The following is a 15,443-nucleotide window of genomic DNA, read 5'->3' as shown; positions in this document are numbered from 1 at the left end:
GTGAGGCGGAAATGGGATGCCATTGCCCGCCTTGGCGTGTGTTACTGCTAAGGGCACCGCGGTTGTGTTTCCAGTCGGTCGTGGGCTCGGGGATGCTGCTTCAAGGCATATGATACAGGTTAACCTGCAGCGGAAGCGATTGGCAACCGATGAGCTGATGGCTGAAGCTGTCAGCCAGAAGGTGAGCCTGGCAATGCTGCAGGAACCCTACACAAGTAATCAAGGTGCCTTGAAGCGGTATCCGGGGGTCCGCGTCTATCAGATGGACCAGGGGACAAGTAGAATCAATCCCGCAAAGGCCGCAATAGCGGTCTTTGATAAAGACCTCCAGGTTAGGTGTGACCCGAGCCTCCAGTCGGAGAACATAGTGGCAATCACCATTGAGTTCTCCGACTGGACACTTGGGATAGTATCCGCCTACTTGGAAGGGGATAAGCCCCTGGACCCATACCTGGAACGTCTATCCAGCGTCCGATCCAAATTGGGAACCTTGAGTGTTGTGATCGGAGGTGACTTTAATGCGTGGAGCCCCTGGTGGGGTAGCACGCTCGAGGACCACCGGGGAACCGAATTGGCAGGGTACTTTGATGACAACGAGCTGCACATCCTAAACACTGGGACCGAACCCACATTTCAGGTGGTTCGGGAAGGTCGGCTCTGCACAAGCAGAGTCGACATCACGGTGTGCAGCCAAAGTATCCTGTCAAGGATGGAGTCCTGGAGGGTGGACCCAGACATGGTCAGTTCCGATCACAATGCCCTAAGGATAGGCCTTCGCACAGGTCGTGCGAAAGCACCTGGCCCAGCACCAACCACTCGGGTTTACAACACAAGAAAGGCAAACTGGGATAAGTTCCGAAAGGAACTTATCCTACAGTTACAAAACCGCCAAATCCGAGTGGATAAAGTGTCGGCCATAACCGCCCCCGAGGATATCGAACACGTTGTCCTCGAATATCAGGAGGCGGTTCGTCATGCGTGCGAGGCCGCCATCCCAAAGTTGAAGCGAACACTGAAGTATGAACCACCTTGGATGACCTCCGAACTTCTGGCCCTAAAGCGCGACGCGATTACTAAAAAGAATCGCGTGCGCTGCGCGGCCCCAACAAGGAGGGAATTCGTCGTCCGCCAGTACCTGGATGCCCGGGAAAAGTATGAGTCTGCCGCACAAGCGGCTCAGACCCATAGCTGGAAGGAGTACTGCACAGCGCAAACGGGCGAGAGCTTGTGGGACGGTATTTACAGAGTCCTCCGTCAAACCTCGAAAAAACAAGAAGATAAACTTCTTGTGAGGGACGGAGTGACTCTGGATCCCAAGCAAAGTGCAGAGCTCCTTGCAGCTACGTTCTTCCCGGACGACAGGTTGGAGGACGACAGTCCCGTACATTCCGCAATAAGGAGGGAGGCGGACCGCCCTCTGTGTGAGTTAGCTTGCGCAGGGGACGATCCGCCTTTCACCCTTGCGGAACTCAGGGAGGCGGTTCACGGCTTCAGTGCTCGTAAAGCTCCTGGATCGGACGCGTTCTCTGCAGACATCAGTGCCAAGAGCATTGAGGCAGATGAGCGGCTCTTCCTAGAGATCGCCAACAGGTGCCTCGCTGTGGGATACTTCCCGAAGCCATGGAAGCGTGCGGCAGTCGTGATACTTCCCAAGCCGGGAAAGTCCGACTACCATCATCCAAAGTCTTACCGTCCGATTGGACTCTTGTCCGTCCACGGTAAGACTTTGGAGAAAATGATGGTACGTCGGATAAAGTGGCACGTACTGCCGACGCTGAATCCGGCTCAATTCGGATTTATGCCACAGCGAAGCACTGAGGATGCCCTCTTTGCCTTGATCGAGCACATCAGAGCTGAGGTCAGGGCAAAGAGGGTAGTCCTAATGGTGTCTCTAGACATAGAGGGGGCATTCGATAGCGCCTGGTGGCCAGCTATTAAACACCAGCTGGCCGCCAGGAAATGCCCCGGGAACCTGTACTCCGCCGTATGCAGTTACCTCAGTGATCGTGAGATCACCATTCGTTATGCGGGCGCCGAGTGCGTGAGGCCCACGACCAAGGGGTGCGTTCAGGGATCGATTGGGGGACCCATATTCTGGAACCTCCTGATCGATCCATTGCTGGGCGCCCTCGAGGAAGAGGGCCTACGCGTGCAAGCCTTCGCCGACGACGTAGTGCTCGTCTTCTCGGGCTCCTCTCCGGAGACTATCGCGCGGACCGCTAATTCCGTCCTCCGGCGGGTCTACGACTGGGGCTTGGACAACAAGCTGCGATTTGCTCCACACAAGACCAACGCCATGGTGATCACTAAGAAACTGAAATTAACACCTATTCAGATCACCATGGGCGGCGAATGTATAAAGATGGTAACCGAAACCAAAATCCTGGGTCTTACTATCGACCACAGGTTGTCTTTTAAGCCACATGTCGCCGAAGTTTGCCATAAGGCAACGGCCATTTATGGCCAACTATCAAGGGCGGCTAAGACAACCTGGGGTCTGAACCCAGAGGTGGTCAGGACCATCTACATCGCCGCTGTGGAGCCAATCGTACTATACGCTTCAAGCGTCTGGGTCCCAGCCGTAGATCAAGTCGGAGTGCGGAAGCTGCTGGACGCGGTTCAGCGGGGGTTCGCGCGCAAGATCAGCCGGACCTACAAAACCGCCAGTTTGAGTGCGGCGCTGATCCTGTCAGGTATATTGCCACTCGACCTGAGGATCCGAGAGGCGGCAGAATTGTACCGCTATAAAAGGGGTGAGGACATTGATGGTATGGCAGACAGGAAGGCTGAACAGCGGGTTAGCTTCCTGGATGCTCCCCATCCAGCCCTCGCTCCTGAGGTAGAATTCTGTTGCCTCGAGGAGACACAGGCCGAAACCGCCGTGGTAGAAGTGCAGGATGACCAAGGAGAAGGAGAGGGTTATCTGCAGGTCTACACCGACGGCAGCAAGATACAGGGCAGGGTTGGAGCCGGAATTTCATACAGGCGGCGAGGCCTGGAAGTCAGAGCAAGGAAACTCAAATTAGAGGATTATTGCTCTGTCTTCCAGGCCGAGATGTGCGCAATTTCGAAGGCTATCGAGGACATCTTGAAGATGCCCGACATGAAGGTCGAGATCCTTAGTGACTCCAGGTCGTCGCTGGAGCTGCTAAGGGATCGATCATCATTTAACCCGATAGCCTTCGAAATCAAAAACCTGATCCGGCGGGCTCGAGAATTGGGGAAAACCATTCGGTTCCGCTGGGTTCGGGCGCATGTAGGTATTGAGGGGAACGAGAGGGCTGATCACTTGGCGAAGGATGCGGCGCTCCATTCGAAATCGAGGGCCGCATACGACGGAGTACCGGTTTCGACTCTTCGCCGCGGTATAAGAGCCAGGACCCTCGACGTCTGGCAGGAGCGCTACACTGCGGGTCACACCGCAAGCGTCACAAAGGCGTTCCTGCCAGACGTCGTGGCGGCTTACAAGCTGGTGCGGGAGGCACCCTTCTCCGCTCTGATGGTCCAAGTCATCACGGGTCATGGTGGCTTCTCGGCGTATCTCCACCGGTTCGGACTGAAGGATAGCCCAGCGTGCATTTGCGACGGTCATACTGACGAAAGCGCAATGCACCTGGTGCTCGAATGCCCTAGGTTCGGTCGGTGGAGGTACGACCTTGAGGTCCAGAGTGGAGTGGCCGTACTGGAGGCCAACCTCCCCTTATTATTGTCAGAAAAACGAGAACTACTTGAGGCATTTTGCCTCAAGATATTGATAGATGTGCTGCCGAAGAACGGCAGCAATATAAATGTAAAAAAGCTTAAAATATAATGTGTGTAAATAAATAGTAAGGTAGGAAATAGATAAGAATAAAAATTTAGCAATAAATAAGTAAAGCACGGTTCCCTATGACTGAGCATAGGGCCCTTTTTACTACCAATAGTCTGTAAGAATGTGTGCCTAGGTTAAGATAGTGTTAAGAATCTGTATAGTATTAAAAAGCTAATAAAAGGAAAAAAAAAAAAAAAATATATATGTAAAATCTGTTAGTTATAAGATCAATATCATGTAAGAAATGTAATGAAAATATATATTAGTGTGTAAGCGACTGTAAATAAACATTGTAAATAAATAATAAACCACCCCCAAACCCTACAGCTCAATGGTAGGGAGGAAGTAGCTTAGTAGCTCCTCGGCCCTGGAACGAAAGTTGCCAGGGAGGTAGGCCACTAGTCGCAAAAAAAAAAAAAAAAAAAAAAAACCTAACCTAACCTAACCTAACCTAACCTAACCTAACCTAACCTAACCTAACCTAACCTAACCTAACCTAACCTAACCTAACCTAACCTAACCTAACCTAACCTAACCTAACCTAACCTAACCTAACCTAACCTAACCTAACCTAACCTAACCTAACCTAACCTAACCTAACCTAACCTAACCTAACCTAACCTAACCTAACCTAACCTAACCTAACCTAACCTAACCTAACCTAACCTAACCTAACCTAACCTAACCTAACCTAACCTAACCTAACCTAACCTAACCTAACCTAACCTAACCTAACCTAACCTAACCTAACCTAACCTAACCTAACCTAACCTAACCTAACCTAACCTAACCTAACCTAACCTAACCTAACCTAACCTAACCTAACCTAACCTAACCTAACCTAACCTAACCTAACCTAACCTAACCTAACCTAACCTAACCTAACCTAACCTAACCTAACCTAACCTAACCTAACCTAACCTAACCTAACCTAACCTAACCTAACCTAACCTAACCTAACCTAACCTAACCTAACCTAACCTAACCTAACCTAACCTAACCTAACCTAACCTAACCTAACCTAACCTAACCTAACCTAACCTAACCTAACCTAACCTAACCTAACCTAACCTAACCTAACCTAACCTAACCTAACCTAACCTAACCTAACCTAACCTAACCTAACCTAACCTAACCTAACCTAACCTAACCTAACCTAACCAGACATCAGTGCTAAAAGCATTGAGGCAGACGAGCGGCTCTTCCTAGAGATAGCCAACAGGTGCCTCGCTGTGGGGTACTTCCCGAGGCCCTGGAAGCGTGCGGCAGTCGTGACACTTCCCAAACCGGGAAAATCCGACTACCATCATCCAAAGTCTTACCGTCCGATTGGACTTTTGTCAGTCCACGGTAAGACTTTGGAAAAGATGATGGTACGCCGGATAAAGTGGCACGTACTGCCGACGATTAACCCGGGCCAATTCGGCTTTATGCCACAGCGGAGCACTGAAGATGCCCTCTTTGCCTTGATCGAGCACATCAGAGCTGAGGTCAGGGCAAAGAGGGTAGTTTTGATGGTGTCTCTAGACATAGAGGGGGCATTCGATAGCGCCTGGTGGCCAGCTATTAAACACCAGCTGGCCGCCAGGAAGTGCCCTGGAAATCTGTACTCCACCGTGTGCAGCTACCTCAATGACCGTGAGGTCGTTATTCGTTACGCGGGCGCCGAGTGCGTGAGGCCCACGACCAAGGGGTGCGTTCAGGGATCAATTGGGGGGCCCATATTCTGGAACCTCCTGATAGATCCGTTGCTGGGCGCCCTCGAGGAAGAGGGCTTACGCGTACAAGCCTTCGCCGACGACGTAGTGCTCGTCTTCTCGGGCTCCTCTCCGGAGACTATCGCGCGGACCGCTAACTCCGTCCTCCGGCGGGTCTACGACTGGGGCTTGGACAACAAGCTGCGATTTGCTCCACACAAGACCAACGCCATGGTGATTACCAAGAAACTGAAAATAACACCTATTCAGATCACCATGGGCGGCGAAAGTATAAAGATGGTCACAGAAACCAAAATCCTGGGTCTTATTGTTGACCACAGGTTGTCTTTTAAGCCGCACGTCATTGACGTTTGCCGAAAGGCAACGGCCATTTATGGCCAATTGTCAAGGGCGGCCAAGACAACCTGGGGTCTGAACCCAGAGGTGGTGAGGACCATCTACATCGCCGCTGTGGAGCCAATCGTACTTTACGCTTCAAGTGTCTGGGTCCCAGCCGTAGATCAAGTCGGAGTGCGGAAATTGCTGGACGCAGTTCAGCGAGGGTTCGCGCGGAAGATCAGCCGGGCCTACAAAACCGCCAGTTTGAGTGCGGCGCTGATCCTGTCAGGTATCTTGCCACTCGACCTGAGGATCCGAGAGGCGGCAGAATTGTACCGATATAAAAGGGGTGAGGACATTGATGATATGGCAGACAGGAAGGCTGAACAGCGGGTTAGCTTCCTGGATGCTCCCCATCCAGCCCTCGCTCCTGAGGTAGAGTTCTGTTGTCTCGAGGAAACTCAGGCCGAGACCGACGTGGTAGAGGTGCAGGATGACCCAGGAGAAGGAGAGGGTTACCTGCAGGTCTACACCGACGGCAGCAAGATACAGGGCAGGGTTGGAGCCGGCATCTCATACAGGCGGCGAGGCTTGGAAGTCAGAGCAAGAAAACTCAAATTGGAGAATGATTGCTCTGTCTTCCAAGCCGAAATGTGCGCAATTTCGAAGGCTATCGAGGACATCTTGAAGATGCCCGACATGAAGGTCGAGATCCTTAGTGACTCCAGGTCGTCGCTGGAGCTGCTAAGGGATCGATCATCATTTAACCCGATAGCCTTCGAAATCAAAAACTTGATCCGGCGGGCTCGAGAAATGGGTAAAACCATTCGGTTCCGCTGGGTTCGGGCGCATGTAGGTATTGAGGGGAACGAGAGGGCTGATCACTTGGCGAAGGACGCGGCGCTCCATTCGAAATTGAGGGCTGCATACGATGGAGTGCCGATTTCAACTCTCCGCCGCAAAATTAGAGCCAGGACCCTCGACGTCTGGCAGGAGCGGTACACCGCGGGTCAAACCGCAAGTGTCACAAAAGCGTTCCTGCCGGACGTCGCGGCGGCCTACAAGCTGGTTAGGGAGGAGCCTTTCTCCGCGTTGATGGCCCAGATCATCACGGGCCATGGCGGGTTCTCGGCGTATCTCCACCGGTTCGGACTAAAGGATAGCCCAGCGTGCATTTGCGACGGTCTAACTGACGAAAGCGCAATGCACCTGGTGCTCGAATGCCCTAGGTTCGGCCGGTGGAGATGCGACCTTGAGATTGAAAGTGGGGTGGCCGTCGTGGAGGCCAAACTACCAGCCTTGGTTTCAAAGCCTTTACGGAAAAATTTTGAAATTTTTTGTCGTAGGATTTTAGCCGATGTGCTGCCGAGGAACGGCAGCAACATAAAAGTAAAAATTAAATAGTCTAGGAATTGTAAATAATACGTGTCTTTTGTTTTCTTTTTATTAATAAGTAAATTTGTAAATAATGTATAGAAAGGTTCCCTATAATATTGTTATATAGGGACCTTATACAACACAGAGACACACACAAGATATAATTTTAAATTCAATTGTATGTTCACTAAAATCGTGTATTTAGTCATAAGTGTAAGAAAATGTAAATATAAAATATTATTAATAAATGATTACCCACCCCCAATCCCTGCAGCTCAATGGCAGGGAGGAAGTAGCGTAACTAGCTCCTCGGCCCTGGGACGCAAGTTGCCAGGGATGGTAGGCCACTAGTTAGAATAAAAAAAAAAAAAAAAAAAAAAAAAAAAAAAAAAAAAAAAAAAAAAAAAAAAAAAAAAAAAAAAAAACTAACCTAACCTAACCTAACCTAACCTAACCTAACCTAACCTAACCTAACCTAACCTAACCTAACCTAACCTAACCTAACCTAACCTAACCTAACCTAACCTAACCTAACCTAACCTAACCTAACCTAACCTAACCTAACCTAACCTAACCTAACCTAACCTAACCTAACCTAACCTAACCTAACCTAACCTAACCTAACCTAACCTAACCTAACCTAACCTAACCTAACCTAACCTAACCTAACCTAACCTAACCTAACCTAACCTAACCTAACCTTTTTTTTTTTTTTTTTTTTTAACGAGGAGGAAATACATTTACGTACTACCCCTGTGCACTATGTGGCACAGGGAGTGTGGGACTCAACCACTTAGACCATCTTCTACGTAGCTAGAAGTTGGCCAAGTTTGGTAATACCCACTAAAACCTCCTCGAAAGCAGAGAGTTCCCCTTTTTGAGAGGTTCTCCGGGATCTTTGCAGGGCATTTCACCGGAGAAAACCTAACCTAACCTAACCTAACCTAACCTAACCTAACCTAACCTAACCTAACCTAACCTAACCTAACCTAACCTAACCTTTTTTTTTTTTTTTTTTTTTTTTTTTTTTTTACGAGGAGGAAATACATTTACGTACTACCCCTGTGCACTATGTGGCACAGGGAGTGTGGGACTCAACCACTTAGACCATCTTCTACGTAGCTAGAAGTTGGCCAAGTTTGGTAATACCCACTAAAACCTCCTCGAAAGCAGAGAGTTCCCCTTTTTGAGAGGTTCTCCGGGATCTTTGCAGGGCATTTCACCGGAGAACCTCGGGGAAGAGGCCATCAGTGGCCCTCTACTGGCTGCTAGGGGCTGGGGTTGAGAGGTCTTCTGGGACCCCTCTCCCCCTCCTGCCCCGCTCTGCTGCCCTCTGAAGGGCAACTGATGCCCTCTCTCTGTTTCTTTCGGCTTCCTCCTTCTGTAGCATTACGTGCTCGCAGAAGGAGGAAGCCGCCTTCCAGGACTCCTCGCTGTCCAGCATGCTCTTGACCATGCCAGGCAGCGAGAGGTCCTGGCCGATCACTGTCCTCAGGTCTTGACGCCTCGTTTCCCACGCGGCGCAATTCCGGAGAGTGTGATCGGCCGTATCCTCCTCGGTGTCATCACAGTGATGACACCGAGGCGATACCTCCTTCCTCACAACCCGGCACAGATATCGTCCAAAGCAGCCATGGCCCGACAACACCTGTGCCAGGCGGAAGGAGATCTCCCCCTTTCGTCTTTTCTTCCAGTCACTTAGGACTGGAAGTATGGCGCCTATAGTGCGCGCGCCCACTTGGGAGGACTCAAGTTCCTCCCGCCACTGCCGCATAATGGCAGCGTCAGCCGCGCGCCTTATAGACGCCTCGCGCTCCCTCCAAATTTCGCCGCCCATTTCCGCCTTAAGGCGATATAGGGCGGCGCTCATGCGAGCCTCCAAGGCCCAGGGCGGAGTGCCCGCAATAACGCAAGCCGCATCAAATGATACCGTCCGATAGCACCTGGCTATGCGGTTCGCTATCACTCGCTGCGGCCTGCGGAGGAGTGACCCATTGCCTTTTCTTTTTAAGGCATCTGCCCAGATGGGGGCCCCATACAGAGCCATGCTCTTCAGGACCCCGCTATACAGCCTCCTGACGCTTTGGGACGGCCCCCCCGCGTTTGGTAATAAACGCGCGAGAGCTCCAGCCGCCCCAACCAATCTCTCTCCGAGGTGCCTGAAGTGCGCCTCAAAGCCCCAACGGCCATCCAGCACAAGGCCTAGGTACCTCATGCAGGGGGCCACCGGGACACGCACTCCGTTCACCTCGATGAAAGCGCCAGGAGGTGGGCCCCTCCTTGGGCCGTGGAACAGGATGGCGTCCGTTTTACTTAGCGCCACCCTGAGCCCCAACAGCCTGATCCGCTCAACAACAAGGGAGGTCCCGACCGAGGCCAGTAAACCTGCCTCCCCAAAGGACCCCCCCTGGGCCACCACCAGGGTGTCGTCTGCATAGCAGAAGATGCGCATCTTGGGTAGAAGCGCACCTCGCAACACCCAGTCGTAGCCCATGTTCCAGAGGAGCGGACCCAGCACCGACCCCTGCGGGACTCCGCACTCTACGGGACGCCGCCTCATCCTCCCGTCTCCCGCCACGTAGGCCACCCGGCGCCCAACCAGGTAGTCCTTCACTATTCGGCGCAAGTACCAGGGCACCTCGAAGAAGTCGAGTGCCTCAGCAATTACGCCGAACGGGAGACTGTTGAAGGCGTTGGCTATGTCCAGGGAGACCGCCAACGCCCTCTCACCATCCGCCACCACACTCTCAACATGAGCCCTCAGCTCAGTGAGGGCGTCAAGCGTCGAGCGGCCCTTCCTAAAACCGAACTGGTGTTCGGACAAGTCCGGGCCCTCGGCAGAGAGGTGGCGACTTAGGCGTGAGGCCACTATCCATTCCAGCAGCTTCCCAACCTCATCCAGCAGGACTATAGGTCGGTAAGCCGCTGGAGAATCATTTGGCCTACCCTCCTTTTTGATGAGGCATAGGCGTCCCTCCTTCCATACTTCCGGGAACCGCCCGACATTAAGACATTTGTCGAACAGTCCCCGGAGTTCCCCCTCGACATGTGGGAAGGCCAGGGCCAGGACACGGCCGTGGATACCGTCCGGGCCCGGAGCCTTCTTCCTTGTCTTGAGGCGATCAAGGCAGAGGCCCAGTTCCACATCTGTCACGCCCTGGACCTCCCCTGTCGCCTCTTCCATAACCTCCCGCTCCCGCATCCTGGGCGGGATCAGGTCCACTGCGGTAGGGAAGAGCCCCGCGACCACTTCCTCTACAAGCGCTGGCTCCAAGACCTCCGTGAGCGGAGCCCCCCCACCCTTCAGCTTGTTTCGAGCTGAATGGTAAGGGCGCCCCCACGGGTCCCTCTCCAGGCCATCGAGAAGGTCCTCATAAGCCTTCTCTTTAGCCTGCCTGATCGCAGACTGGAGAGCCCTCTTTCGGTCATAATATACCGTTCGAAGGCCCTCCATCATTTCAGGCGTGTCGCCTCTCCGACGCCGACTCCGCAGATAGGCCCTACGGGCCCCTATGCTTTCGGTGCGTAGGACGGCTAGCTCCTGTGACCACCAGAAAACAGCCGTCCTGCGCGGGGCCCTCTTCCAACGTGGCATCGAAGAGTCTGAGAGGGACTTCATCGCCCTCTTAAAGTCAAGAGCCAGCGCTTCCACGTCATTTGTCATAGCTGGGCCTCCGGGCCTGAGCCACGATCTTATGATCGCCGCCTCCTCGGCCAATTCCCGATCAAGGTGACTAATCACCCATCTCGGGAAGGCCGAGTTCACCCCCTCCGGTGGGACACCAGGAGCCGGGCAGCAGCTAGATGTGAGGACCCCCAGTCGGATGTACCTATGGTCCGACAGGGTCTCCACATCCTCCACCACCCGCCAGGCAGTGACCCTGCACGACGCCTCAGGGGAGGCGAGGGTAATGTCAACTATCGATGCCCCCTGAGGCCTCACGCACGTCGCTACTCCCCCGGTGTTGAGAACGACGAGGCCCAGCTCAGCCGCCCATGCCACCAAGGGAGCACCCCGCACTCCGGTCATGGTGTCGCCCCAACTGCGTGAGCGACAGTTGAAGTCCCCCATGACCAATATGAGGCGGGACCTGGCCCTCCTGATGGCCGGCCCAAGGCAGCCCAGGAAGCCCTCAAACTCCCACAGAGGTCTGTTAGGGGAAAAATATACCCCCACCACTGTTAGAGGGCCCCAGTCTGCTACGACAAAGCCATCCCCCCTTTCCCGAGCTATCAGGGGCGGACCCCCTGACCGTGCAACAATTGCGACCAAGCCATGAGAGTCCGCCGCCCAATTACTTCTCTCGGGAGGACTATATGGCTCCGCCGCTACCGCCACATCCACACCCCACTCGGCCATTGACTGCAGGAATAAGTCCTGTGCCCCAGCCGAGTGATTGAGGTTCCCCTGAAGGAGCTCAAACAGTGTCGTACCGTCCATTACGACGACATTTGTTCAAGCTCCCCCTGAGGAGCAACCGTACCCTCCAGACTGGTGGGCGCGCTCGGTGCGCTCGGTTCCATGGATATGGCGGGGGCCGGCACCCCCGTTCTCGGTGTGTTCCTTTTAATTAGCGGGGGGTTGCACCTCCGCCCCCCCATGCGGTGTCCTGCGGGTGCTCCGGCATCGGCACAGACGTCGCACCTTGGCTCCTCGGTGCAACTTTGTGCAAGGTGCCCTGTCCCACCACAGCGGCAACATAGGCCGCTGCGGTCCTTTGCAGTGCACGTTGCACTGCCATGTCCGATGCCGTAGCACCGGAAGCACCGTAAAGGCCTAGCCTCAAGGAGGGTGACCCGTACGGTGCTCCATCCTATACAAAGGCGATCCTGCATGATCGCCTTTGCTGCTGTGGTGGGGCACTTTACTATCGTGCTGCCCATGGAGATACGCCCCGCACGCACATGTTCGCGGGGAACATTCCCCCTGGCAGCAACGGCCCCCACCACGTCATCTAGCGTCACGCTGTCTTCCAGCCCGCTGATCCGTATATCCACGGATTTCACAGGCCGGTTGACAGTCGCGATCCCTGCTAGTGCTCCACGTATTTCCTCAGCAAGCCTATCAGCTTGCTGAGATCGCTCGGGCCCCCCAATTTCAAGGATTCGGCTTCCGAGGGCCGTTTTCCTTGTGCGGACCTCCTTCACCCCTATGTCCGCCAAGCTGACCCGCTGCTTAGCAGCGGTGAGTGCCCAAGCATACGTTGCGCCCCCCGCTACCGCATCCTTGGACAGGGTGATGACCACCGCTGCAGTTGAAGGTGGCCTGAGGCTCACCTTCGCTTTGGGCGATCCTGCCAGCCCATCTCCCTTTGTCGGCTTCACTGACTTCACCGGCTCCACTGGCTTGGTGGACTCATTCGCACGTATCCGGCGGATTCCAGCCTGCGCCTGCGGAGCCGGATTAGCCGGCGCGGTCAACGTCGTGTTGACCGTTGTTGGAGCAGGCTGCGTCCTCTTCTTTTTTCCCCTCGCCGCCACCTTGGTCCACGAATCGGCTTGAGGATTTGCCGCTGGGACAGGGGGGCCCTGGGGAGCTTCCTCTCTAGTGCTCCGCTCGACCTGCCTGGTGGCAGCTGCCAGGGGCGGCCGGACCACCGGTGCCGGCAGCAACCGGTCTTCGATACCAGCCAGCTTAGCGTCCATCATCTCGCCGATGGTTCGCGTCAGGTCACCCTTCAGACCTTCGACCACCTTCTTGATGATGGCTGCCTCCGAGGATGGAGCCTCCGCCACCACTGTGTCCACCACAGCCTTGCGTTCCGAGAACTCCCTGCGTATGGCCTTCAGGTCATTCTCAAGGTCGGTGACCCGCGCTCTCAGGCGATTGTTGTCGTTTGACAACCGCCGCGCTTCATCGCGGAGCTGCCGCGACTCCTCTTCTGCGGTCCTTGCCGTCAGGACCTCAACCATCTCCGCCATATCTTTGGCGGCAATCTTAAGGTCGCGCACGTAGCCACCTTTCAGGTTGCCCGACTTTAAGGCGATGTCCAAAATCTTTTGGGACCGCTTATTCGCACGTTGCAGGATTTCAAACCCCGCCATCCTCTCTAGGTCCTTGCCTAGAATCTCATCTGAGATTCCAGGCTCAGCATCAAGCTCAACAGCAGCAGGCTTCCGGAAAGCCTGGCTCCTGAGCTTCTTCTCTAACTCGTTTTCTTGTTCTTTCTCCCTACCTTCTTTTAGCAATCGTTTGGCCTGAGCCAACCCTGCTGTGTGACCAGCAGCCTTTTTTTTGGCCTTATTGGCCCTCCTCTCCACGGATTCCTCGGTCTCAGTAGCCGAGGCTTGGTCGGAATTACTCGACCGCTTATAAAACGACCGTTTCCGGCCAGCACCGTATTCAGAGCAACTCGACTCATTTAAGCTATCCGTGTCCATTGTTGCAGGTTTACAGACTACAAGCAACAACGGAAACAGATAAACACACAAAAAATTTATAACATAACTTATACACTATGAAAATATTAATTAGTAACTAAACTATGTCTAAGCACTAACCTACAATAGAGTATCTAACCACACAGTTCTTAATAACTACTTATATCTATTACGCTAGTGTCCTCTAAGTCTTCGACCTGTCGGCGTCACTGCTCGGCGTCACAGAGAGAAGCGCGAGCCGCGCTCGCCGCGCTCGCCGCGAGTCTCGCGCGGGCGCGACACTAGCGACACCGCGACGCTCTGCGGAGCGTCACCCACAACTCGGAACAAAGGAAATGGCTATTTCCCTTTGTATGGGTACGATATTAACAAACGATATATCGTTGGATTCGTCTTAAAACGGCGATCTCAACGATATATAACACTTAACTGATAAATTTATACACAGTGAAGTAAAAGCATATAAAATTTACTTCAAATTAAAAATTCTCACGGCCGTATAAGTGGTCCGATTTCGAATTTGAAAGCACTCACGTGTCTACCAGAGCCTGGTGCACCACACAAACACTAAAAACAGGGGGGTTACCGCGACTCCCAGCGAGTAAACCACACCCAAACTATGTGTCACTATCACTTCAGATGTTGAGATCGATAGATAATTTACCGAACACTCGAAAGAAAAACTAATTACACCACTGTATTCGCCGTAAAAAGGCGCGTCTTTTGATATATAGCAAGTATATACATACAAGCTATAATCACACCAAAAGCCGTCGTGAACGCGGAGCGAGGTGAAAACGATGTTGCCACTACGACCGCACCAACCTAACCTAACCTAACCTAACCTAACCCAACCCAACCCAACCCAACCCAACCCTTTTTTTTTTTTTTTTTTTTTTTTACGAGGAGGAAATACATTTACGTACTACCCCTGTGCACTATGTGGCACAGGGAGTGTGGGACTCAACCACTTAGACCATCTTCGACGTAGCTAGAAGTTGGCCAAGTTTGGTAATACCCACTAAAACCTCCTCGAAAGCAGAGACTTCCCCTTTTTGAGAGGTTCTCCGGGATCTTTGCAGGGCATTTCACCGGAGAACCTCGGGGAAGAGGCCATCAGTGGCCCTCTACTGGCTGCTAGGGGCTGGGGTTGAGAGGTCTTCTTGGACTCCTCTCCCCCTCCTGCCCCGCCCTGCTGCCCTCTGAAGGGGAACTGATGCCCTCTCTCTGTTTCTTTCGGCTTCCTCCTTCTGTAGCATTACGTGCTCGCAGAAGGAGGAAGCCGCCTTCCAGGACTCCTCGCTGTCCAGCATGCTCTTGACCATGCCAGGCAGCGAGAGGTCCTGGCCGAGCACTGTCCTCAGGTCTTGACGCCTCGTTTCCAACGCGGCGCAATTCCGGAGGGTGTGATCGGCCGTATCCTCCTCGGTGTCATCACAGTGATGACACCGAGGCGATACCTCCTTCCTCACAACCCGGCACAGATATCGTCCAAAGCAGCCATGGCCCGACAACACCTGTGCCAGGCGGAAGGAAATCTCTCCCTTTCTTCTTTTCTTCCAGTCACTTAGGACTGGAAGAATGGCGCCTATAGTGCGCGCGCCCACTTGGGAGGACTCAAGTTCCTCCCGCCACTGCCGCATAATGGCAGCGTCAGCCGCGCGCCTTACTGACGCCTCGCGCTCCCTCCAAATTTCGCCGCCCATTTCCGCCTTGAGGCGATATAGGGCGGCGCTCATGCGAGCCTCCAAGGCCCAGGGCGGAGTGCCCGCAATAACGCAAGCCGCATCAAATGATACCGTCCGGTAGCACCTGGCTATGCGGTTCGCTATCACTCG

At 53.6% G+C, this 15,443-nt stretch overlaps 1 protein-coding gene across 1 annotated transcript in view; it reads left to right on the top strand.

Moving 5' to 3' along the window:
• Positions 1-2,596: 2,596 nt before the first annotated feature.
• The window catches only part of LOC126965474 (uncharacterized), a 50,969-nt gene continuing 38,122 nt past the window's right edge, over positions 2,597-15,443 (top strand). Inside the window, exon 1 of the mRNA XM_050809104.1 lies at positions 2,597-3,132. Within this exon, the coding sequence (XP_050665061.1) occupies positions 2,771-3,132 (362 nt within the window). The 5' untranslated portion in view covers positions 2,597-2,770. The remainder of the gene's footprint in view (positions 3,133-15,443) is intronic.

This window comes from Leptidea sinapis, chromosome 7, assembly GCF_905404315.1.
Source record: "Leptidea sinapis chromosome 7, ilLepSina1.1, whole genome shotgun sequence".
Lineage (NCBI taxonomy): Eukaryota > Metazoa > Arthropoda > Insecta > Lepidoptera > Pieridae > Leptidea > Leptidea sinapis.
Note: the sequence above shows the minus strand (reverse complement) of the source record. Positions and strands in the feature narration are given on the sequence as shown.